The 26500-nt window shown below is 42.6% G+C and overlaps 1 protein-coding gene across 6 annotated transcripts in view; it reads right to left on the bottom strand.

Moving 5' to 3' along the window:
* Nucleotides 1-737: 737 nt before the first annotated feature.
* The window catches only part of ppp6r3 (protein phosphatase 6, regulatory subunit 3), a 41818-nt gene continuing 16055 nt past the window's right edge, over nucleotides 738-26500 (bottom strand). For 2 of the 6 annotated variants that reach the window (XM_015965597.3, XM_054746497.2), the window contains 19 exons: nucleotides 22199-22312; nucleotides 21884-22010; nucleotides 21592-21744; nucleotides 21124-21273; nucleotides 18657-18721; nucleotides 18458-18573; nucleotides 18214-18299; nucleotides 17729-17815; nucleotides 16580-16677; nucleotides 16097-16151; nucleotides 15859-15989; nucleotides 13216-13331; nucleotides 12173-12377; nucleotides 11987-12084; nucleotides 11557-11752; nucleotides 8996-9013; nucleotides 6136-6234; nucleotides 1466-1537; nucleotides 738-1386 (listed from right to left, as the gene is read on the bottom strand). In XM_015965597.3, coding sequence (XP_015821083.1) covers nucleotides 1335-1386; nucleotides 1466-1537; nucleotides 6136-6234; nucleotides 8996-9013; nucleotides 11557-11752; nucleotides 11987-12084; nucleotides 12173-12377; nucleotides 13216-13331; nucleotides 15859-15989; nucleotides 16097-16151; nucleotides 16580-16677; nucleotides 17729-17815; nucleotides 18214-18299; nucleotides 18458-18573; nucleotides 18657-18721; nucleotides 21124-21273; nucleotides 21592-21744; nucleotides 21884-22010; nucleotides 22199-22312 — 2038 coding nt within the window. In that variant the 3' untranslated portion in view covers nucleotides 738-1334. The remainder of the gene's footprint in view (nucleotides 1387-1465; nucleotides 1538-6135; nucleotides 6235-8995; nucleotides 9014-11556; nucleotides 11753-11986; nucleotides 12085-12172; nucleotides 12378-13215; nucleotides 13332-15858; nucleotides 15990-16096; nucleotides 16152-16579; nucleotides 16678-17728; nucleotides 17816-18213; nucleotides 18300-18457; nucleotides 18574-18656; nucleotides 18722-21123; nucleotides 21274-21591; nucleotides 21745-21883; nucleotides 22011-22198; nucleotides 22313-26500) is intronic. The other 4 variants (XM_015965599.3, XM_054746496.2, XM_015965598.3 and 1 more) reach the window with 4 other exon arrangements.

Here is a 26500-nt window from a genome sequence, read left to right as displayed (position 1 = left end):
GTGGTAGACCTGACCACAATCCCACTTTGCAGCCGTGATTCAGTCAAGTCCATTTCCTCACTCTGCCATCTCAAAATGTTCACAGCTCATCTTCAAAAGAACTGTCGACAGATCCAACCTTCATGCACCTTTGTCTTCTCAGGCCCTTTTTCAGCCAAGGAGGATGTCCGTCCATTCTGAGGTCCGACCTGGTACTGCTGGACTTCCTGTTGAACTGGACATTTCTCTTCTACTGCTGCGCTTCGCTCAGCGTGAAGGACTGTAGAAAATTCATTGGGGATGATTTGAAAACTCTGCATTTATCCTAAAATCTAATTTTATTACAGCTGAATTTAATTTACTAACAATTAATGCAAATCTGGAGCCAATATGAATTAGACTAGTTTGCTTTATGTGGAATACTTTCAGATAAGTAGTGAATTGGCACTGCATGGCATTGGTTATTGCGGCTCATCTTAGACACCAGCACCATCTCCTGACCTCCTATGCATGTTTGATCTCCAGCATGTCTATTTTTAGCCCTGTAACAAAACAGCTATGTGCAAAGTTCATCCCCAACACATGTCAGAAAACACGCCAGTCGCAGATGTCTTTAACAGTTTGGTACCTAAGGATAGGATTAAAGTAAATGTTGTTTGTGCTAAAACTCACTAAGAATGCTTTAAAAGTTCCCACTTGTGGCTAAGATGAAGAACTGCACATCTTCTATTCAGTTGATAGAAACCAGAGATGCAGTCTGAAAAAAACCAGACTTTAAAATCATATTTAGAATAAATACATTTAAACAACAAGAACCTTGCAAAAACCTGCCATGTGGATGCAAGAAATCACAATAGAAAAAAACAAGAACAAAACCTTCCTAAAGAAATAAAATTAAATGTGTGTATTTAACATTTTTATAGCGGCTTTGCTCCGAGGGTCAGACCAACGTTAAAACGAGTGAAACCACCTGGGATTGATGCCCTCTGGCCCATTCTGTGATGCATCCTCATTTCTGTGTACAGCTTCTTTTCATAAAATATTTTACTCATACAATCATGTCTTTAACTATAGCAACATTACTATTTAATTTTGAGTGTTAAAACATCAGTTGGACATCACCTCTTAGGAACAACGGTATGTAAACAAATGCAAATTAAAAAAATCATTCTCTTTGCATCTGAGTCTGTCTCATTTAGTTCTGCAGTTCCATTTGTACACCTCATCAGTCTGTAGGGGTATTGCTGGTCCTGGTGGGGCTTGGGACTGGTCCAGCTTTGAGCAGTGGCCTCTGCTCCATGACCAGCGAGAGAACCTTCATGGCAGAACGAGCTGGCCGTGGGCAGATGTGACCTTCACGCCGGCCCGTTAACTGCTTGCTCAGACGCAGCAGAACTCCTGTCCAGCCTGGGGAGCGAGGATGGAGAAAAGATTTCTGTCAACACGCATCTCTCAGCAGAACCTCAGAGCAGACAGACACACTTACTTTGCCTCGTCCATGCTGGGCATTTCCTTTAGGGGACCATTGGGAAACTCCACAGCGGCCCGACATGGCTCACTGATGAAGACACGAGAGACATCAGTGCCACAAACTAGTAGAATGCTGAAGATTACTGAACCTAATGGGTAGCTTTACTGTCTGAACCAAAACACCCTAAAAGCTGCAAGAGTCCAACATCCGGGTCTCATATCGGCGGATACCGGAGACCCATCTGACTGCTCCTCACAAGACCTTGTCCTCCTGAAGGTGGACAGTGGCTATGAAGCCCTACCATAAAAACATCTGCATAAAAACAAACATTTGATTAAAGTAATAATCCAAAGAAGTCACGTAGAGCAGAGGTCGCCAGTCTAGGGTTGGGCATCGTTTGAATTTGACCGATTTCAGTTCCTATTGATTTTCAGTTCAGATTCTTTCAAGTGGCAGGATCCAAAACCTTTACATGTTTCAAATGAGCCGGCTAACCACAGGTCGTACCGATGAAGCCATACGAACTTCAACATGAATTTAATTCTATGAACAATAACATCACCTTCATTTAGACAAAAACATGTTTTCAAGAAAGAAAGAAAAAAAGACTTGCAGCACAACCGGTGTGTTGGTTTCTGACCACAGTGAAAGTATGAGAACTGAAAAAGCCTCTAGGATGAGAAGCAAATGGTCAAGATAACCAAAACTGTCCAGTTGTTTTCAACTAGAGTTGAAGGAGTCACCGCTCGTCTGGGAAAGGTGCTGGATCAAAAAGTGGAATAAACAAAATAAGAATCCGCACACTTCAATCTGCGATGTAGGAGTTTATTGGTCAAGCTTTCGGTCAGAGACCTTCATCGAGAATTGTGGAGTTGTTTTCAACTAAAACTTCCAGAATGCTGTCCAGGAGGACCGAGAACCTACAGCTACATGCTGCAGCATCGATTCAGCCAGAAGGGAACCTTAAAGGTAGCTGCTGTCCGTAACTAACAGGTTTAAACGTTAAAACTCTCAACAGACTAAATGGTTCAAAAAAGCAAAAATTAATCTCACAACTTTGTGTCTTGAGATTAATTTTATGATTTTCATTACATCAGGGTAACTGCAGGTTTAAGGGAGCCAAATGTAAGACTTTTTAAGACATTTTTAAGCCCACTTTGACCAAATTTAAGCTATAATTTCCAGCTATTGCCTGGAACTGGTGCTAACCATGTCGCGAACGTGGGATTAGCCATCCAGTTACCATTAAACTTGCACTTCTCCATGGCGCAAGCTCCCACTAGCTTAACCTGCTAATGTGCTCATCTAAATATAGCCCCCTTTCACAACCAACTGAATGTGTACGGTTCCGCTTACGCCAACATCATACACAAAAAATCCAGAACACCAACTAGAAATTCACAAAATTTTTATAGAAATAAAAGAATCTTGTTTAGTGGGCCTTTGGTAATTTAAGACCTTTGGAAACTGGATTTAAGGATTATTTGTCATTTTTAAGGATTTTTAAGGCCTTAAATTTTGAAAAGCTAATTTAAGACTTTTAAAGACTTTTTAAGGACCCGCAGATACCCAGTATATTTATTTCTTATCCCTATGGGCTCCTAGTGGCCAGAACCTGGTGTGGTCCAGCAGAGAGGCTGCTCTAGCACGATGACTACGGTTGTTGCTCAGCCTTCTGGTGGTCACGCTCACACAGACGAGTGTCTGACTGTTGATGCTCCGATGCTTAAAACCCACCTGACACCGCCCAGTTTGTTTTTTAAAACGTGGATTAAATCCACCGTGGTGACGCATTTTAACCAGCTTCCTTCACATCGTGTTTTTCATTGCAGGATGCAATGTTTACATCAGTCTCACCCCGGGTTTCCACCGGAGCCGTCAGCAGCACGTTACTGCAGCAGCACGTCTTGCTCGCGTAAGCTGCTGCTTGGCCCTTCCCACGAGACGCGAAGCAGCAGGGGAGCAGCTGTCACCGACCGAGCACGAAGTCACACGAGTGACTTCGTCAGTAAACACAACAACAAGCAGGAGAAAATTACAACATGGTTTGTGTTTTATGTTCTGTCCGTTTTATAATCGCCAATACGGACCTGAAAAACAAAGGAGACCGCTAGCTAGGTGATAACTCCTCACGGAGCCGCACAGTTAGTAACGTTTTTTAAAAGTAAAGCAACCGGAAGGCAGTACGTTCTTTATTCTGAAAATCTCGGGAGCTTCTCTCCATTTCCGCGTCCGATTTCCTGTCTTTTCTTCCCCAAAAATGTCGAACTTGACCCGTTTCAGAGGCGTCGCGCGTAGAAAATAGAACCGGCGCGTAAAGGCCGCGACATGCTGCTCCTGAGACGCGGCCGACTCGCTCTGCTGACGGCTCCAGTGGAAAGAAGGGGTCAGAGTAAAAGGTCGGCATGAGTTTACAATTTTGCCGCTGCACGCCTGCAGCATGAGGGCGTGGGGAGGGGGAAAGACGCACTCTGGGTTTACACAAGCTACAAAGACAGCTAGTAGGATCGGCTCTGAAAGGCAATCAGAATCCGCAGATTGCTTATCGTTTCCCACGGAGATCGGCCGTGGACTCTTCTTCTGGTCAGAGAACTAAGAAGTAAAAAAAACTTCATTGTCAAACCAATCGATGCTCGATGCCCAACCCTAGTCACCACTAAAGTCATGGGTCCAAACAGCATGACTAGCCATGTTTCTGCTGTTTTTGGCTGGTTTCACCTGTCGTCTTGCTCTTGGTTTTCTTTTGATAGTCCTGATTTTTAGTCTCAGGCTAGCTGTGAGCCACTGTCCCTCCAGATCAGGTGTTTAAATGAATTATATGAAATAAGTAATGGCAGTTTTGAGTTATACAACCAGTGCTGGGGTTGAAAAGACGTGGGCTAAAAGGACCTGAGACTGGTTTAACACCTAATGTTTAGTAGAGGTCTAAAACAAGTCCTGGATGCCGAACCTGCACTTTCTGCCAACTTTGGTGTTCTCCATGTGAGACTCGGGCGTCCTCCTCCTCCCTACATCCTACACACTAGCTTACCAAATGCTGAGAGACGGAGCTGTGACTCTAAGGCAGGGTGAGCATTAACCCCTATGCTGAGCTATGGCCGAGTCCTTTATTAGAATAATTGTCATCATGTACAAATGTGGGACATTAAAAAACAAAAACCTTAATGCTCACTCAAATAGCCTAAAACTGACTTTAATGTTAAAAATATGTATTTAAAGTTAAAGTCCCATAGTCATCATCACACGCTGGTGAAACTCATCTCCCTATTTGACTCATCCCCATGGAGGGGAGCGGCGAGCTGCAGCAGTGGCTGCGCTCGGGAACTATGTGGTGGTTTGACCCCCCCAATCCAACCCCTTAAAGTTGAGCGTCAAGCAGGGAGCCGTTGAGTCCCATCGTTAAAGTCTTGGTATGACCCGACCGGAAATCGAATCCCGATCTCCCAGTCCCAGGGCGGACCCTCCACCACTAGGCCACTAAGCTGGTTCCATAGGGAGCCTAAGTCATGCCTATCGGCCGGACCACAGGTCCCCGGAAGAATGAAAAAAATAAACGCAAGTCAACGGGGCTAAAAACGCCGTTTTCTAGTTCCGCTTGTTTTGTGCCATGGATTTCACAAATGATGTCCGTGGATTCTAAAAAGCATTTTGAAACCAAAAAAGGCACTTTTTTGAAAGGAGGGAAACGTTATTTTATTTTTGTGTGAAAATAAGTCCAGGACAACAAATGCGCATCACCAAAGTGACGTCATTGAACCGACACGGAGAAAAACGCTCTTCCTGGGACCCGTGAGCCGACCGGAAAGGGAGGACACTTAGGCTCCCTATTAACGAAAACCTAATCTGTTGTTGCTCAACGGCTCTCGCTGCAATCAGGTGTTTCCTGCAACTCCCAGTGAGACCTCTGCACCTGTCGACAGGTATCCTGACCATCTTCAATGTGAGCAAACTGCTCCAGCTGGCTGAGGATTGGAGGGCCCTTTCTTCAAATGTTTTATCTTTTTATCAAATGTTCAACATTTAGATCAGGGCTGATTGAAGAATTTGGTTCTGATCCATCCTTAGATGCTTTTAAGCTTTTGGATGACTTTTCTGTTGGGACTCCTGACCTGAAACCAATGCTTTACGACTCTGGGCAGAACATAACCCTGCACAGATTTGTAAGGCTACACCAGATGCAGCAAAGCAGCCGCAGACAGAACCGAGCCCCCTTTTACTGCGATTAGAGCGTTTTAACCTCCTGCTTCTGTGAACACGGCCTATGTGACAAAGGCTAAATCTAAGTTCTGCACAGAAAAACAAAAATAAAAATCACAAAACAAAGAGCAACAGAATGATGCATGGAATAAAACAAACGGAAAACGTCTCGTAAAGCAGACTTAATTTTAAAAAAAGCACGATGAAAAACAAATGTTTGGCTTCATGTGAATAAAACAAAAATCCACACATTTCCCAAGAGAGAATTTAAATAATTTAAATGCGGATTTGGGATGTTTGACAGAATCTGGTGTTATAGAAACACCACCTGCTCTGAGGTAAATGTAGGTCATTTAAGTTAAAAAACAAAGTAACATACGATAAACACAATAAAACACCGTTTGACCGTCTTTCAGACTTCAGAACAATGCAGAGCAGAGAGATGAACTGGTCTTGTGTGTGCTAGTGTGTAAGGACTGGTGTCTGACCCTGTTTGGGGACAGCAGCCAGTAGCAGAGCTGCTGGTGTCTGAATCCACACGCTCCACCACTAAGTTTTTCTCTGAAGAATCAAGCTTCTCTCCATCACTGCAACAGACAGGTACACACACACACATACACACACATTAATAAGTGATGTCCGTTTTACCCACAGGAACACAGAACAAAGTGAGACGTGAAACCGGATTCATGCTGACCTGACAGTAACACAAAGAATGGTTGTGTGTGAATGGAAAATTTTGGGAATATTACAATGTAGAGCAAATGAAGGGAGTCAGCTGTTTGAAATGTTTAGCTAGGTTTTTTCTGTTTGCTGTTTAGGCTACAGAGCAAGCAGATGGTTGGCACATCAGCAAGCTGAATCCAACACTGACTAGACCCAAATTGGTTGTACCAGCCGTCAGTCTTGCTTTGTCCCAGAGAACCACCAACAATCTTGATGAGGTCTCAATAGAAGCAAAACAACTACAAACACTAAAACCTAACAAAACACTAGAGGTACTGTTCAGAACAGTGGGAACACCCCATGTTGTTCAAGTTACGGTTAGCTTGAGTCAGCATGTTACATGTTGTATTTGTTAGAGACGGGTTAGGGTTAAAGGCAGGGACTATCAGGTCTAAAACAGTTTGCTTGTTTTTGAAGGAATCTTGGAGCAAAGAGGCAGGAAGAGGTACTAACATTATTCTACTGCCAGGCTCAGGAGGGAAACAGATGAGGCGGGAGCATGCAATGGCAAAGACCACTACAGTCAAACTTAAACTGAGTGAAAGGTCAAAAGTAAAAGAATTAAAACACGGTCCGGCGCACATTCTTCAACACATCCAGTGATGGTTGAGTAGCCTTTATTGCCAAAAGCATTAGGACTGCCCAAATGCACACATAAACGTAATGATGCCAGATTCTGTTTGACCCACTCCACCTTTTATAACCATTTAACTTCTCAGAGAGGAGTTCCACAAGCTTCAGGAATGCGTTCACGGGACTCTGACCTTTCCTTAAAGAAATGTGAAGTCTGGAACTGATGTTGGAGGAGAAGGCCAGGCTCACCGTCCCAAAGGTGTTCCACAGGGCTGAGGTCAGGTCTCTGCAGACCAATCATGCTTCTCCACACCTAAATGGGCAGTTCCAATACTCTTGGCAATAAAGCACAAGTTTGTTTGGTGTTCTCAAACTGAAAATGCTCAAGTTATTCTTTTAGACGCAGCCAAAAGGGACAGCTATTTTACAAACTAGCAACTTCTAAGGACTACACAGACTCAGACCTATCAGGTGGGTTTCTGTGGAAAGGTCAGTGTACAGTAGCTCTTTTATAAACCTTTATTATTGATATTGTTTATCAAACACAACTTGAACAATCCACTTTGCCTTCATTCGTCATTGAAAAGTGAAGCCCCGACATTCCATTTGCAGGTGCTGCCATGTTGTGTTTATGTGAACAGAGCCTGACACTTTGGATGCGAAGCTTCAAGTCCCTCGTCCTCCTAAACACACAATAATGGTGTTCCCACACATCAGATAACTAATTACAGCTAAACGTGTAGGACAAACCCACATCTGCAGGGTAGGAACACATGGAAAACATTTTTAAAGGTGCATTATGAAGAAACGAAGTCAAAATGACAGCCTGTGGTAAAATGTTGGTTACTGCAACCACTTTAACCAAATCTGGAGCTTTTTACTGGCTGTCATCAAATTACAATTCTGCAGCATTAGCTCGCAGGAGACCAGACAACCCCACACTTACTGATGGTAAACAGTTGTTACAATCCACACAGCCAGCTGGAGATGAAACATGTTTCAGAACTTTCCTTCCAAAATGACTCTTATGGGATTTTCTTACTGTAAAATTCTCACTATATTCTTACACGAATGTCTTATTTTTTTAACTATAAATCTGCCCACATGAAGGAGGAGGAACTTAAAACGTGGAATGGATCTAGTAGTGACAGGGAGCGGGACTCATCTTACTCTTGCACCAAAAACCAAACATGGCAGCCCTTGAAGATCTTGTGGCTTCAGCAGCAGAAGAAGGTGGAGAGTTTGTCCATTTTTATGGACTGTATGTTTGCTCAGGGTTCGGTTACTGGGTCTAATCATCTACATAAAATGTTTGCAACCTTTCCACGGAAACCTGCTCTGGAAGGCCTGAGCCATCAAACTCAATAGAAAGTGGTCAGTTTGGATTTGTTGATGTGGGGCTTCTTTCTTACTACCTTTCTGCCGTGGACAGCACAACCTTAGGTTTAACATCCAGACTGATGTGCCAATAGTCACAGAGCTAAAGCCAATTTCTCCTGTTTTAAGGCAACTTGGTGATGTAAAGAGTTTCTGAAAGAACTTTTTAATAAGCTGTTGTGAAACGTTAAAGCAGGAGTTGTTTTCTAGAAGACCTCTCTACAGAACGCCATTTCCAGGAAATTCAAACTTTTCCTTCAAGAGGGAGTCAATGGCTGAAGCCCTTCGAGCTAAGGAGAGGCTTCTGAGTGCTAAACCACAGATAAAAGTTAAGCACCTAAGGACATTCAAAGGGTATTTACAACTTAAAAATCAACAGGTTGAAAGCCCTTCAGGAATTAGCCACTGGGCTGAAAGAGTCACTTGTGTCATCGGTCTGTTTACTTGAGTCGGCCTGAACCGACTGAACACTAACCGAGGAAAAACTTAAAGAACCAAAAACTGAACAAAGTGCACTTGGACAACAGCTTCGGTAAAACATGCAGAATGAAGAAAATGAAAGAGCTGAAACAAAAAAAATGCCAAATAAAACTGGGAAAGAAAAGTTGGTGGTTGACGTGACAACAAGACTACATTACGGCTGCAGGCTCATCTCTGATTGGCTGTACATACCGATAAGATTTCAACACTCTGAAGAAGACCAGACCCACAACGCACAGCAAGAGAGAGGGGAAGCTCAGACTGTGAGGTTGCTCATTTCATTACACGGTTATTAACTCAGACACAATTATGCAGCATCAACATGAGGACAGAGAAACAGATCAGTGGAGAACAACGGCCTTTCAGAGCTGCTTTAAAGGAAGATTGTAATCATGAATGGGACTGGATCCTTGTTAGAGACAGTCTTGCTTGTATAAACAGCTCCTGCTGTAGACCCTAGCCATCAGCAGATTTCTACTCAGGTGTTAGAGATGATCACCGTGACAGATGCACAGCGCAAGTGTTCACTAATCTTCTCTTTAAGGTTAAAGTAGGATCGGTACAGGTCGAGTTGTTCCGTGGAAGTCTTAACTTATGGCTGATGAACATTAAGTCCTGTAGTCGTATTAATATCTTCACCAGACTTCTTAGTAGGGCTGGGCAATGAATCGAAAATTTATCGTTATCAAAATTTCTGACTGTTATCTAGATAATTTTCCCTGTGTCAATAAATTTGATAAAAAAATGAAAAGATGTGTAGTTTGGCAACGTTCAAGAAGCTGTAGCACCTTGAGTCACGTAAAAATGTGACTTAACATAATACATGTGGCAGCCCCATCTAGTGGACAACTTTTGTTTCTGCGAATACCCGTAGCTATAGTCCATTTATCGTTATCGAGGTGAAATCCTCAGCATATGGTGATATTGATTTTAGGCCTCATCACCCAGCCCTACATCTTAGTTATTTTCAGATACGTGGGAAGAGCTTTTATGCCAAGCCTGCTGCTGCATGATCCAACTGCTTACTCATGATGTTAGTTTAGGAGGAAGCTGACAGAGAAAAGTGATTACTGTCACACACCGCAGCTTTTCCTTCACTCTCACATATTTAGTGATACTTTACAACTGGAAGACTTGCGAGAATGAAGCAGCAAAGCCATTCTGTAACTGAATATGTCACCAGCCTACAAACAGCACAGAGTTAACCCCAGCTATGTCATAATCTACATTTTAAGTATCAGCAGGTAATTAAAATCAGGTACTAGAAAAATATTAGCACCAGAAAAAGAATGAGTGCAACTCTAACCTGTGCTGGTGAAGATCAAACCTTTAATTTACCAGAACACGCCATCATTGTGTGTGGGTAAGTTGTCTTTTCATAACCATGACTTGATTTGATCCACTAATGAGTGTAGATGATATAAGGAGAACTTTATATGCAAGCATATGGCAAGAGTCTGGTTCTTCTACAGTTCAACTGCATGTAGGCACATGAGGTATAACCTGGTGGAATCATCCGTTTGTGTGGAATCTGATGTCCTTCTGAACATGTAGCATTGCTTAGCTACCTAAACTATACTTATTGAAAAAAACACCCTGATACAGTAACTACTGAAGTAATGACTGCACCATTAAATCCTGCAGCTGGTAGCTATGCAGCAGTGAGAATGAATCCAGAAAAGCTCCATGACCAGCGTTTAAGGAACTCCATCTCTTAGGAGGAACACGTTATTCAGTTATGAGATCATTTAGTTTTTTTAAAATGTAGAGAATGTAACTTCTCTCATGACATCATTGTTGTTTATGTAGCAATACATCCTGGTTACCAACATCACATGGTTGCTATGTCTCATCGCCCCATCCAGCACAACATTGTTCACTGTGTGCTCCAGTCAGCCTTCTTGGTGCTCTGATGGAGAGTCTTTAATTTAGAACTCTAAATGCAGCTGAAAATGATGATAACACGGCCGAAGAGCTTTATCTATGACTGCTAGCTCCTTTTAGCTGCTGTAAGTTGTTCTAGCTCCTGTTGGCTGCTGGTTTTAGCTCATGTTAGCCTCATCTAGCTCCTTTTAGCTGCCGTTAGCCCCTGTAGCAGCTGTAGCGGATGATTTGGGTAAAAGGCATTAGACAGCAGTCTCTTATGAAGTTACACTGTAGTGTTGTGCTGTTGGGAAGACTCATTTTAAAGGTGTTTTAAATGTATTGAATGGAGTTTGTTCTCATGATTATATTTTTAATCATTTAAATGTTTCTGTTGTTTTACTGTGGAAATGGTACAGCAAGACAACTTTCCATGCATGTGGACTGGTACACATCTCATTTCTCTTCTCTGCAGGGTTTTCTCCTACTCGGCTCTCCTTTTCTCATTCAGAGAACAAAGCTGCATGTCGTTTGGTGACTTTTGTTTGAAACCCGAACCGAAAAGCAAAATAACGCTGTTTTGTTTAGCTACATCTACCATTTCTGCAACAAAATGAAATAATCGTCCCAGAAAGCATTGTATAAGTCATTCAGAATGTTTCCATGTAAATAACCTATTTTGGTAGAACGAGGATTTAACAACACAAGCTTTAAAATAATTGAGACTAATTTTGTCTCAGTTACAGCACTATTAAACTATTAACTGACCAGTTAATAGCATTTTGGTGTTCTGTCTCAAGATTGAGTGTCAATCTCCGTTTTGAAGGATTCTATTGTTTGGATCACTCAGCTATCAGGAATGCCGTTTGTGTGGATTTGATCGGGCGAACCTCTTGAAAACAGCCGTCTCAGTCTTGGCGTCAACAGTGAGACTGACGGTTTCCTTGATGGAGCCGTTGATGACCGTCTCCGTGATGCTCCGCTGCTCAGAACAAGACGTTTCTTCCTCAGTCTTTGATATCCCACAGGGCTTAGGAGAAGTGGAGGAAGGCGAAACCACACTTCCTCCCAACCAGCCATCACAGTCTGCACGATGCAAAGAAAGCACATTAGTCTAAATATAACTTTTAGCTAACTGCATTGTTCTGCAGAAAGGTTGAGATGAAATCAAACATCTGCAATTGGTTAAACTTGAATCAAGTCTGTCTCGTTTGAAAAATGCAGGTATTCAAAATGCCAAATGACACTGTGGTGTGTGTGTGTGTGTGTGTGTGTTCTAAGTATGTGAACATAGATGACACGCTTGTGCACACAACATACCCTCAGGAAGCGCTGCTGAATTGACTCCCAGAGGGTCTATTGTCTCAATGCTGGTTTCCATAGCAACAGGAGAGTTGCACCTCAGAGGGTCTTTGGGACTGAAAAAAAGAAGGGTTTAGACTTTTAAGTCCAAAGTAATTAGTCTCTATAAAGGCTGCAGCCCCAAACTTGACCAACGCTTCCTACCTGACGGGGGAGAACCTGGAGAAATCAGCCCAGCCTGTTTCAGAGTTGGACGTTGCTGCAGAAGAGTTCCACGCTGCCTCAGAGACAACTTCTGAGGAGGGGGACAAAGGAGAGGACGCAGCAGGGCTGTTGTGAAAGGAGACTGAAGCTGTGGAAATACTTGTGTCCATAGGGACATCATCAAAACTGGCTGTCCACACTGGCCCTTCAATAAAAAAAATAAACAAAAAATACACCACAAAAAGTTTTGAGAGTAGGACATCGGACCCTTTCCAATATTACTTTTCAAAATTTTGAGGGATGTAAAATTGTTATCCTGTAACCAGCACTAAAGTTTAGGCCAAAAAAACAATTGCAGTAGCCAAGAAATCTAGTAGCAATATATTTAGCTCTGCAGGGAGGTCTAGCCTCAGCAGGTCTACCATTGGCCCTGAACGGTTTTTGGTGCGGCCAATCACAGCGCTCTGTAGAGAGGCGTTGGGCGGGCTTGGCACCATTGCTGTGGTACAGGAACACTACAAAGATGGCATCAGCTCAGAAATGGTGCTCATCTGTAACAGCTTCAGCAGCAACCCTGGATGGTTTGGACTTGGGCTGGTTCTTCTATGAGACATGTGCAGATATGGGTACACAAGTGGTTTATTTTAGAAAAGGATGTATTTGCTTCTTCTTCTCCAACAGTGAATAGCAGAATTCCCCACTGACTGATTTCTGTAGCGATGAACACGTCACTTTGTTCGTTGCTCTGATTGGTCCTAGCCTACCATAAAGTCAGCCCCATGACTGAGCTCTGTCTATTGGTCATGGCCAGACCACACATTGACATTCACAGGGTGGCTTGCTAGGCTGCAATTGTAGCCTTTCAGGAAGACTAATACATGGCTGTATCTAAAAATATGTTTCCGAGGTCAATGTGTGTTTTTATCCCTTGGCCAAGGCTGCCAGTGACTAATTAACAATACAAATATCTTTTTATACATAAATTTTGTTCCCCATACCGGACACAAAACAACTTAAGTTAAAATACTTCTTGTTGTGCCAACCTGTATCAACCTCCATTCTGTCATCAGCAGCACTGTTGGGAATTTCAAAGGGATCCCTCTTGGCTTCTTCCTCCTCCGAGTCTGTGCTTTCCTCGCTGTCTGTGCTGCCTGAACTCCTGGGATGGAAACAGATAAATACTTTCAAACACTGAGATACACAAGTAAATAATTAGAGTGTCATGTAGTTGTATCGATCCGTAATATGATTTAGTGTCACCCTGAAACCTGATTAGTAGGGATGTTCCGATCACGTTTTCTTTTCCAGATCCGAATCAGACATATGATTTTAAAAGTCTGCTGATACCGAGTCTCAGATACTTTAGAAAATGCAATACGAAAAAAAGAGAACACACTAGAGTTGTCCTTTAAGGTTTTTAATCATTAATGTCTTTCTTTCTTTCTTTCTTTCTTTCTTTCTTTCTTTCTTTCTTTCTTTCTTTCTTTCTTTCTTTCTTTCTTTCTTTCTTTCTTTCTTTCTTTCTTTCTTTCTTTCTTTCTTTCTTTCTTTCTTTCTTTCTTTCTTTCTTTCTTTCTTTCTTTCTTTCTTTCTTTCTTTCTTTCTTTCTTTCTTTCTTTCTTTCTTTCTTTCTTTCTTTCTTTCTTTATGTCATTTAGTTTATTTGCCAAAAAACATCAGTTGTTTAGGAAGTACATTAATAAGAAACGTGTTAATATTGAGAATAAATGTAAAGTAGCCTTGTTGTCGCTCATAAATAACGCTTTAAATTGTTTACTCGCAGCAGGGTAACTCCTTTCTACAAAACACCCGTAGAGCTGCTGCATCTGTAAAGGTAGGAAGAGAAAGCAGACCGTGACTTAGGGACACTGCAGAACCTGACGTTTGCAACCACAGACGCTCATCTTGTGTGGTATACTGCCATCTTGGCATTTTGGGGCAGCAGTAGCACAACAGGTTGTGCAGGTTGTCCAGTAATCAGAAGGTTGCAGGTTCAATCCCGATTAAGGATAGAGAATTTGTCTGTTGTGTCCTTGAGCAAGAAACTTTACCCGCCTGGCCTGTTGCTGGTGGTGGGAGGGACCGGTGACGCCTGTGCTGGTTGATGAACTTTCATGCTACCAGAGAGCAGTTAGATCTGCTCGTAACACCTACTTTTCTGCTACTGTTTCACAGCGTCATGGAGACCAGTCTAGGCTGTACAGCACAATTAACTCCTTACTGCTGTTAAATGAGTCTGACAGTCTAAATCCCACTGTTGCTTTATGCACAGAGCTACAGAGCTTTTTCCTAACCAAGATCCTTGATCTTAGCCTCCAGCCTCAAATAAACACTATCCATGTGGAACCGCCTGACCCACCTGCCTTCTCGGACTTTGCTCCAGTTCAGCTTGCTGACGTACTGAAACTGATTAGCTCCATGAAGCCAGCTGGCTCTTCAGTGGACTGCCTCCCGGCTAAATAGGTGCGCGACTCGGTGTGTTCTGCTAGAGCAACACACGCACTTTGTGCTGAGGTTTCTGGAATCAGCGCTGCTTTCAAACGTGAACGTGAGTCCGCTCGGTGTCGTTATGCAGCTGATAATAACCGAGCTGACTCCGACACGTGCCGGTGAACCAACCCACCATTAGCCCCAGGCTCCGGTTAGCTTCCAGCTAAAAGGCTACAGCACTCTCCTCCCAGTCCCACCCTGCTAAAGAGGGCCTGGAAAAGTTCCCCCACACATCAAAGTGATTTTTCATTTATGAGCTTTTATAACCTTGTTAATCAGGATAGTTGATTTGCTGCTGCACATAAACTGTCAGTCAGAAGCTCTGCTAGCCGGTTATCTTAGAGGAGCTAGTTCAATTACTTAACTTGTTATCAGAATCATAGGTGCAGTTTCATCATCTGAGCTGCTTTTTAAGATCTAGGTAAACTTGTTCAATTTGGGGTTAAAAACAAACATTTTCATATATTTTCCATGTAGTTTTTTTTTTTTGCCAGCTCCTCTTCTGAAAGGTAGACAATTGTTTTTCTCTTTCCCTCAGAAAATCTTAATACTCTCCTAGTTTGGCCCAGCACAGATCACTTTCCAATTACAGCAGCAGCCTTATATCATAACCACATAAGTGGAGAAAATGCTCAGTAGCAATGAGAGAATTTGCTGTTGCATTTAAGTGATGTTAACTATTATTTAACATTTAAACTTATTTTCAGATTTTTTTTTTATTTATTCTAAAAATCCTGGTAAGGGATGTTTTTCTGTATTTGGAGCATCAGGAAAAAGTTTTATGGTGGAGGTGATGTTTTTAAGTCACTGAGAACCTGCATGCATGCAGTTTGTTGTTTTGCTGCTAATACAGTAGCAGGTGCAGCTGCATATTTTTGCAATAAAAATGTTATGTTGTAATGGAATTCATGCATTAGTTTTTGTTTGCTTTGAACCCAGAGCAGACGTCACACGCCAGACGACATCAACACTGCATACTTTAGTATTTGTTCATTTATCGTGAGTAATATCGATATCGCAATATTAAGCACCGTTATCGAATATCGCAGGTTTTCCTAATATCGTGCAGCCCTAATCAATAATAATGCAGTTTTATAGTAATTTCAAAAACTGTCATGAAACTTGGACACAAAGATGTCATGCATAGACCAAAGGTTAAACAAGCAGAGTAAGTGGTCTGGCGCTCGGTGTATGACCTTGGACGTCGCTGCGACTCTGGAGCAAAGGTGACTTCTTTTTCTTCCCAAATGTCCTCTTCATCTGAACCGGCATCATCAAACTGCTGAATTTTCTCCTTACAGCGAGCCTCAAACAAAGCTAGATTTGTCTGGAAAAACAAACAAAAAACAGAGGAAGCACCCTTAGTGGCTGCAGGTGGGGTTTCAGATATGCACCTCTAAGAAGACTGCTAGGATCAATAATCAGAGTACTTACACTTTCAGTTGTATTCAATGAAAAATTGATGTCTGATATTCTATCAAAGGGAATACTGCAACGTCAAAAAGAAAGACAAGTTTAACTTGGGTCATGAGGAACACTGAAAGAAAAACACTACTGATTATATCCAGTTACTCACACCAAAATGAGGTGACATGCTGTTATAAATGTGCCTCTGTCATTACCTGCAAACTTGGAAGGTGTGACCCTTCCCTCAAAATGTTTGTTTAGAAAGAGCCATATGTGGCTTCAAAAATGCTGATTTTCACCAAGAAGCGACACGTTTCAGCTATGTGTAAATTGTTTGTGTAGATGTGATGGCGGGTCCAGCGAGACAGAAAACATGACATTTTATTACTTACCAAATCAAATAAGAGATTATATAATGAATGAATGAATAAAACCCCATATAACTAAGTGTTACTTCAGAGTTGCACAGTAATGTTCAGACAAGTGCAGCCATGCAGGATGAGTACTCACTCCACAACATCGTCCTGATCTGCAAACTCTTCGTCGTTGAAGCCGAACTGCTCAATAAAATTGGAGGTCATTTGTTGCATCTGATAATCAGAAAAGGCCTGGCAGAACCCAAAACCAACAAGTTTTTAAGCTTGGCTCTAAACACAGCTCCTCATTGCAGCAAAAGCCTAAACACGTATAACAATCCCAGAGTCTGGCTGTTCAAATACATTAGGACTCCGTCTGAAATCATATTCTGCTGTTTAAAAATAAGAGGAGTCAAGAATGCTGTTAAAGACAAACTCTAAACTAGCAGTCATGCATGTAAAAGCATTTTAAAACAAGAGAAACTTTGGCAGTAGAGAGAGTTATTGAGTACGAGTGGAAAATAATTATTGTGATGCAAACGGACACAGAGGATTTGGATGTTATACATCTGAACTCATAGGGGTGTAACGGTACGCTAAAATCGTCATTGGTTTGGTGTTTTGAAGAGCTCGGTTTGATAATTTTGGGTATATTATTATTATTATATTTAATATCCGAAGCGGCTCCTGCAGTGATCAGAACCAGGAGTCATCACAGATCTAACATGATGTCTTTAACTATTTCACAGGTCATTTGTGCAGCTATGAGAGTCACGCTCATACAGACGAGTGTTGTGTTTGACTGCTGATGCTTTCCCAGGGGAAAGTTCAGCAGACATGTTTGTTTACAGTTTTGCCGCTGTGTGTCTGCACACTGTTGAGAGGGGGAGGGGCGAAGCGACGCTCCGTTCAGCGTCTCTACGGGCTCCAGTAGCAGCTGGGCGTGTGCAGCCATCATGCGTCACTCAATACAGCGTCCGTGCAGAAACTCGCCTAGGAACTTTTATTTGCTGCACTTAAATCACGCAAATAACACTTCATTATTTAATGGAAAAATTAACCCAAACAAAGTGGACCAACAGTGAAACTCACTAAGCTAAGCTGTGCAGCTCACAAATACAAACGGTCCTTTTATTACCGCTAATGGCAACATCTTTCTACTAAAACTACGTACTCAATACGTCCCCCTACTGCAACCGGTTACAGAAGAGTTTTACAAACATTTACATGATCTGACAAACTTAACTGGAATGAGGACACCGTTTGCACATGTGGGTCTGGACTGAGTGTGTCTGGGTCTTACCTGTTGAAGTGAGGAGTCTTGGTGAAAGCCACTGTCTTTAAAGTCCACTTCATCATCACTGGAAGAATGAATGTGTTGTGTGTTCACCTGAGAAAATATCCATTTTAGTGTCAGACTCGACTGTTTTTTAAAGATCCAACACTTAATTAATGGATCAAAATGCTTTTTGGCATTCACTAAACTGCCAAATCAAATTCTGGCAGTTTCTGTTTTCTCATCAAGAACTATATCAGGCACCGTGCTAACTATTTACTCCTGCTGGACTGGCGTTTCACCGAGTCTTACCAAGCAGAATTAAACATTATCTCATTGACGTGGTGGCTAGAAACCCCAGCTAATGTGTTAATGACAAACAGAGGGAGCTTCCTCCAGAGAAAATTCAGGTTTCCTTTCATTAGCTCTTGTGTTTCCTCTAACGTTATCTTACATATATCACAAATGGTTGGGATTAGACTTAAACGCAGCATGTCGATAAGGTCACTCACCAGGTCGACTGTGTTTCTTTTATTTGTGTCAGCGAGCTGCCCAGAAATAAACGCCTCCCATTTCTCTCTGTCCGCTGCCGGTAACTCTGTGACACAAACGGACTTCCATAAACCCGGTGTCCCAGATTTCACTCAAACAACTTTCATCCTGATCTGTTCACAGTGTTTGCTCTGTTTGACAAATCAAATGAATTCTGCTGGTTGTTTTAAACCTAAAGACAACAAGAAAAGTGTGAGTCCTCACCAGAGATGAGCTGCTGTATCTGAGGTCCATTGGGACCTTTCTCACTGTTATGAACCACAGAATTGGCTATTCTGGTAAGGTGACCCATGTAGCCTCGTCTCTGACCACCTTCTACCCTAAAGCGCACAAAGTAATGAAGTCATTATTGCATCAGTTACGTTTACCACTGAAGCCAACCACCAGTATCACGAGTACTTACTGCTCTTTCTCATTGGAAGCCCAGGCATCTACAATTCTTTGTATTAACTGGCACTTTTGAATCAACTAGTGCAGAAACAGAAGAACAGAGAATACAAAAACAACTTTAGAAGATTTGAAATGCAATGTTTACAGCTGCCACGCTCCCCACAACCTGACATTAGTAGGTAGGGTTGAGCATCGAGTGGAACCGGGAATGTCAGTTTTTCCCGGAATCATTTAGTTTTTACTTTTGATTCCTAGTTTCGATTCCTATTATGCCAACCATAAGTGGAATACGCAGCCGATCTCTGTGAAAAAACATGTGATCTGCAAACTCTGACCGCCTTTTAGAGCTGATCACACCAGCTGTCTGTCGCTCCTACCCTGCAGCCCGCAGAGACCCCGACAGCAGCATGGCATCCTCTCCCTTCCCTCACACTGCTCAGGCGTGCAGCGGCAGAAGTATAAACGAAAGCGTCTGCCGAGCTTTCTCCGTGACATTAAGTTTAATTCCTGCAGCAAAAAATCTGGCACGGAGAAAGTTTGCCAACACGCGTCAGCATAGTGGACTTAATCCAAGTTTTAAAGAACAAAGCCTGGGCGCTGTTAGGTGAGTTTTTAAGGCTCTCTGCAGAAATAAAAACACACACGAAGCCTCAGCAGTCAGACTCAGCCGCTCACCAACACTCGTGTGTGTGTGTATGTGTATGTGTGTGTGTGTGTGTGTGTGTGTGTGTGTGTGTGTGTGTGTGTGTGTGTGTGTGTGTGTGAGCATCAGAAGGCTGAACAATAACCTGTAGAATAATTAAAGTCATCGTGCTTGAGCAGCTTTCTCTGTGGTGGACCACACCAGCTTCTGCCACTAGGAGCCAATAATTAATAAACATAATAAAATAATCTCACAACACAAAGCTGTGAGATTATTTTTTGCTTTTTTGAACTATTTAGTCTGTTTAGAGTTTGAACGTTTTAAATCTGTTAGACTGTTACTGACAGCAGCTGCATGTAAGCTTTAGTTTCCCTTCTGACTGAAGTGCTGCTGCAGCCTGTGGCTGTAGACTCTCAGTGGTCCTGATCATCATCCTGAGTTTTAGGTGAAAACAGCCGGACTTCCTGGTTATGTTGAAGACACTTTGCCTCTCATCCTAGAGGTTTCTTCAGTTCCCAGACTTTAGTTGTGATCAGAAACAAACACACGGGTAGTGCAGCAAGTACTTTTTTCCCCCCTTAAAAACAAGTTTCTATTCTAAATGAAAGTAAAGTTATTGTTCGCAGAAATAAAATTCACGTTGAAGTTCAGATTATTTCATCGAGTAAGACCTGTGGTTGACCGGCTCACTTATAACATGTGATGTTTTAGGATCCTGCCACTTGAAAGAATCAGGAATCGATAGAAACTGGAATCGAAACGAGGAACTGGAATCACTCAAATTCAAACGATGCCCAACCCTATCAGTAGGCGATGAACTGCAACGGAAGAAAGCCACAAAAAGAGTCATATACAGGAAGTACATCCTTCATACAAACATGTAACCCAGGAGTTTCAGCTGCAGTGATTCGTGGGTGTATTTCTGCTGTAGAAACACACTCTGCTTGTTTCACAACTAACAAAAAGTTGCACAAGTTCTGCAGATTCACCATTTCCTCCTCAATCTAGCATGAAATATATTAACGTCCATCTATTGAAGCGTCCAAATGCAATGAGATCAGCTCGCACAGATGTTAGTGAGGTCTCTGTGTTACGCCACTTCTGTTTTGTGGATTTTTCTTCTGAGGAAACTGACCAAGAGTTTGATGATTCTTCAAAATCTCTCCGTGTGGTCTAGCACTGATATTCCTGAATGGGTGGTTTTCTTACATGAGTTAAAACCGCGTGTTGGATTGCTGTTGATGTGAAACACAAAAAACAATCTTGTTTCTTGGGGCAAATGAAGATAAATTGAGCATTTTGCACACGTACTAGCATTTGTTTAAAAGTGTTGAACCAACACGGTGGAGCTGAGGCAAACGGGTCGGTCTCATCTCCAGTCACAACACCTTCATTCCCATTCTCCTCCTCTTCTTCGTCTGCAGTTATGACTGTGTAGTTGAGTCCATTTTCACATACATGGGTCAATGTCTTCACAAGATACCAGACTGTCTTCAGGACCAAAATGACTTCTCTTCTGACCAGCGGTGCTGTTTGCTACACCTTGAGTTATTGAAAGACTGCAAATTTACCAACAGTGCCATCAAGAAGTCCCTGATCTGACCTATTGACCTTTTGTTGTAACTCCTGTGACCTTCTGACAGCTGCATTAAACGAAAAGCAAAGAGGACGGACTGAAGAACTTTACCAGTAACATCCAACCGCTCATGTAAACATTCACAAACTTAGGTAAGAATAAATTCATTTTGTCCATTTACAAAAACATCTAAGGATGTTTTCATCCTGGAACCCATGAAAAACGACAGCCGTTTGAACAAGAACAGTACTTGAATCTTACATGTGTGATGAGCGCACTCTCTTTAGCGTAGCCTTGCTCTGTTTCTGGCTGGCCTTCTGTGGGAGCAGGGGGCATAGCCAGGATCAGCGCCGTGCAAATTTCCACCTGAATATGAAGGAAGTTGTTCCAGATGTACCTGAAATACATATCCTACAAACAGAACAGAACAACATGCATTAATTATGCAGTTCAGCATGGTTTGGAACATTGTTCTACATAAACCAGAACTTAGATCAGTAATAGATTTGTGAATTTCAGATGGTGCTGGCTAGCATGGCAGGGAAAAACAGCTTTGAGGCAAAAAATAAAATACCAGGTTTGGATGTTAGATATTTGTTGGGTTAACCCAATACCAAAACACGAATATGATGACATGTCCCAGGTTATTGAGCGATCCAGTACGACAATTGTTTAAATACTTCCATGTCTGCAAATGAAAAGGTCGGTAGAAATAAAAATACTACTCACTAGAACAACTCCCAGTGTACTGAGGTTTATGAGTTCTGTGTTGATGCTGTGAGTGTTGCACTGCAACAGACTTGCAACCAGTCTGACCACGTTGAGCCGAGTGTTGCCCACTGGTGGGTCCAGCACCCCCCACGTCGTCTTCATAACAATCTTCTGATGGTGGTAAACAAGCTCTTCAGTTCATTCAAACTTCAATCATACTGCAAATTCACAGCTTTACAAAGATTTTTAACCAATATATCAATAAATGCACTCTCACACCAGACATTATACCCTTCAGGTGGTTTTCTACCTTGGGAGGCTCGAGGAGCAGCTGGTGGAAGTCTTTGAGGCGAGGTCTCACAGCCTCCAGAATGCTGTGGTTGACTGAGAATGAAGGGTGGGACATCCCAGGAGGACATTCCATATGACCCTCGAACCTGCAGCACACAGCGTCACAAGCAAACACACTCAGGAATTAATGGGTGGGAAAAACAAACTAAAAACAACAAAACTATTTCAGACAAAACCTACCTACCATCCATCCATTTCTATGTGAATATCGTAATTTGAGAGGTAAGGGGCCTTCTGACTTTAACACGGGAAACCAGAAGTGAACAGGACTTACGCTGGTCTCCTTGTTTCAAACAAGGTGAGGAGAATCTGGATCACACTGACTATTGCAGACTCGTTCTTCTCCTTCTCAAAGATATTAGCAAGCAGCTGCTCCACCGTCTCCTGCCTGAAGAACAGGAGAAAACAATTGATGGAATTGAAGAATGTCCGATAAATCGAGAATATCAGAATGAACTGACAAAAAAGTGACAAAGCAAAAGACAGTTTGACGATAAACATCAGAATAACAAGTTTAACACTAAAGGATCTCAACTTCCAGTCCAGTATGTTCGGTCCCTGCTTATAGACAGCTTCACTCCTCCACCTTTTCTCCCATGGATAAATGTGTTTGACATAATCCTGATTCTCCTAAAATCTACAATAACATTCTTTGTTTGGCTCACATTTAGGATAAGGGATTGTTGTTAAAAGTGGTACATCAGGTCTCGGTACTTGGGACTCTAGTCCTTCCCCGATACAGCCAACAACCATCTGAATGTTTCTCCAGCCTGAGGTAGGGAAGGAAGGATCAGAGTGCAGTCCCCTGTACCGCTGACACAACCCTTCAGTTTCTGATGTCAGGCAGTCATTAAACCAGATTATTGTGGAGGCGTCCACAGGTGTTTTCTGGAGTTTCTTACAAATTAAAACAGGCTGGTTCTCCTTCAAAGAAGACATTAAAAAACATGACCCTCACAAAGCTGATAGCTTTTCCAGATGGCCGTGGGTTTGTTAAAGTAAGTAATTTTATTTATACAGCACTTATCACAATCACAAAGTGCTTCACATAGATCACAACTAAATAAAACAACATCATAAAATCATAATGATCTCAAAACAGATAGTTTAGCATCAGAAAAAATAAAGTCATAAAATTATGAAATACCATAAAACAAATGAAAAACGAAACAAACTAGACTTAAAAATAAGAAAAAGAAAGGTTTAGGTAAAAGCAGCTTTAAATAAAAGGGTCTTTAGCTGTTTTTAAGTGTCCAGACTGTCAATCCTGCGTAAGGATAAAGGAAGATCGTTCCAAAGCCGGGGCGCAACAGTCTATAAAAACACTTTGACTTTCATATCTGGTCTTTGGAACCTCTAGAAGGTTCTGGTGTGTGGACCTGAGGCTGCATGGTGGCGCAGTGGTTAGCACTGTTGCCTCGCAGCACGAAGGTTGCAGGTTCGAAACTCGGCTGTGGCCTTTCTGCATGGAGTTGTGTGTTCTCCCCATGCATGCGTGGGTTTCCTCCGGGTACTCCGGTTTCCCCCACAGATCACAACATGCCCTATAGGTTGTAAATTGTAAGTCGCTTTGGATAAAAGTGTCTGCGAAATGAATAAACATAAACCTGAGGGCTCGGGTCGGACCATAAGGATTCAACAGTTCAGTAATATAGGGAGGAGCTTGACCATGTAGAGCCCTGAAAGTTATTATCAGGATACTAAAATGAACTCTAAAGTTAACGGGTAACCAGTGCAGAGACATCAGAATAGGAGTGATGTGAGCTCTTCTGTTTGCTCCAGTTAGGAGCCTCGCTGCAGAGTTCTGGACCAACTGAAGGTGTTCAAGGGCTTTTTTGTTGAAACATGTGAAGAGTGTGTTACAGTAACCTAGATGGGAGGAGATAAAGGCATGGAGAACCATTTCAAGTTCATATTTTGACACCAACCTTCGGAGTTTGGAGATATTTCTTAAGTGATAAAAACTGTTTTGGACCAATGTTTTTGAGTGGCCGTCAAGAGACATTGATTGGTCAATAACACCCAAATTCCTTAAGTTCGTCTTGACGGCAGAGGATAAATGACCAAGTTTTAGAATAATCAGAGGAACCATGCTCTCAGGGGCAATGATCAGATATTCATACTTTTCAGAGTTTAACCGGAGGAAGTTTTCTTGCCTGGAAATCAGCCTAATCCTACAGCAAGAGTGTGTTATAAAGCACGCCGGCATGGCAATGTGCGATTTTTGCGGCATTCATTCTGCCTTGCTTGGTATTATACAACATTCCGGAACTGCGCTGCTCTGGGTGGCTGCATGTTGGGAGTAGCTCTGCTGACTATATGTAAGTTTTGCCTTTTCTTGGGCATTTTTCCTTCTAGTTTCTCAAGAAAAACTGTATTTTTTTGGACATTTGACTTTTCTGTTTCTGGTGCTGTGAAGCTTAGAGGATTTTTACAGCCATTTTTTCACTTTGAGCATTTGTTATGATGCGTAACCATGGCAACAAGCTGGTTTACAATTGGGAGCAGCTGATTAATATTGGAAAGGCTGAAATAATACCTCAGCTAAAGCCACAAATCCCAAATGAGCTAAAACGCAAGAAGCGTGGGCGCAGAGCGGGAGCAAAACAGAGACAAAGAAAGAGGAAATTCAAACCATCTCTTCCATAGATCATAATTGGCAATGTGAGATCACTGGCCAACAAGATGGAGGAACTCCAAGCCCTCTCAAGGTCTCAGCCAGAGTATCGGCAGTGCAGTGTTGTGTTTCACTGAGACGTGGCTGCAGGACCACATCCCCGATTCCAGCGTCTCTCTGCCAGGATTCCTGACTGTACGAGCAGACAGAGATCTGAAGAGGAGCGGGAAAAGAAAAGGAGGTGGAGTGGCAGTGCTTGTTAACAACAATGGTGCCATCCAGGTCATGTTTCAGTAAAAAGTCGTCTCTGCAGCCCAGATGTTTAACTCTTGGGAGTAAGTTGTCGCCCATATTATTTGCCAAGAGAGTTCACCAGTGTTGTCTTGACAACCGTTTATATTCCACCTTCAGCCATTGCTGAAAATGCATGTGATGCCATCAGTTCTGTTGTCGCTAAGCTACGAACCCAGCACCCCAATGCATTTGTGGCTATATCTGGTGATTTTAATCATAACTCGCTCTCTGCTACACTTACAACATTTCAATAGTTTGTCAGCTGCTCAACCAGAGAAAACAAGACATTGGATTTGTGTTATGCAAATGTAAAGAATGCATACATGTCCAAAACAAGAAATCCTCTGGGACAATCAGATCACAATCTTGATTTTCTCTGCTCTGAATACAAACCACTTGTTCAGAGACAACCTGTGACAAGAAGAACTGTGAGAAAATGGTCACAGGACGCTGAAGAAGCCCTGCAGAGTTGTTTTGAGACCACAGATTGGATGACTCACTGCCAAGGATATGAAGAGGACATCAATGCCATGACTGGATGTGTCACTGACTATATGAACTTCTGTGTGGACAACATCATACCCACCAGAACAGTGAGATGCTTCGCTAATAACAAACCCTGGATCACCAGTGAACTGAAGAATCTGCTAAATGAGAAAAAAAGAGCCTTCAAGGAGGGAGACAGGGAATTGAGGAGTATACAGAAGCAACTGAAGATCAAGATCAGAGACAGTAAGGAGGCATACAGGAAGAAGCTGGAGAACAAACTACAGAGGAACAATATCAGAGATGTCTGATCAGGGATGAAGAAGATCACAGGCTTCAAGCAGAGGAAGGATTGCACAGATGACAGCCTGGACACAGCCAATGAACAGAACAAGTTCTTCAATAGGTTCAGTTCAGGAACAAACCCAGCATCCTCCTCGCCTGTCCCCAGCCAATCATCCCATCCTCCTCTGATCCAACATTTTCCTGTCACATGCCAGCTCTTTTGTCCTCTAACGCAGTTATGGACTCTTCTGGTTCTATAAATCTGTCTTCAACCAAGTCAGGAGACGCTGTTGCCCCATTTACCTCCCCCTCCCACCTATCTGTCTCTAGAAGTCAGGTGAAGAGGCAGCTGGAGAGACTGAACAGGAACAAGGCTGCAGGTCCAGATGGTGTCAGCCCCAGAGTACTGAAGGCCTGTGCAGAGCAGCTCTGTGGGATTCTGCAGCACCTCTTCAACCTCAGCCTGGCCCAGGAGAAGGTTCCAGTCCTGTGGAAGACATCCTGCCTTGTTCCAGTTCCAAAGAAAACTTGCCCATCAGTCAATGACGACTACAGACCGGTTGCCCTGACATCCCACATCATGAAGGTCCTGGAAAGACTCCTGTTGGTCCACCTGAATAAGCAAACTAGAACATATCAGGACCCGCTGCAGTTTGCTTATCGCCATGGAGTTGGGAGTTGAAGATGCCATCATCCAGCTGCTTCAACCAATCCACTGTCTTCTGGACAAAGCAGGCAGCACTGTCAGGGTCATGTTCTTTGATTTCTCCAGTGCATTTAACACAATCCAGCCTGATGTACTTTGCCAGAAACTCTAGAAGACACAGGTGGGGGCCTCAACTATCGCCTGGATTAAAGACTACCTGACAAACAGACCACAGCTTGTGAGGCTGA

The sequence above is a fragment of the Nothobranchius furzeri genome, chromosome 14, assembly GCF_043380555.1.
Source record: "Nothobranchius furzeri strain GRZ-AD chromosome 14, NfurGRZ-RIMD1, whole genome shotgun sequence".
NCBI classification, from domain to species: domain Eukaryota; kingdom Metazoa; phylum Chordata; class Actinopteri; order Cyprinodontiformes; family Nothobranchiidae; genus Nothobranchius; species Nothobranchius furzeri.
Note: the sequence above shows the minus strand (reverse complement) of the source record. Positions and strands in the feature narration are given on the sequence as shown.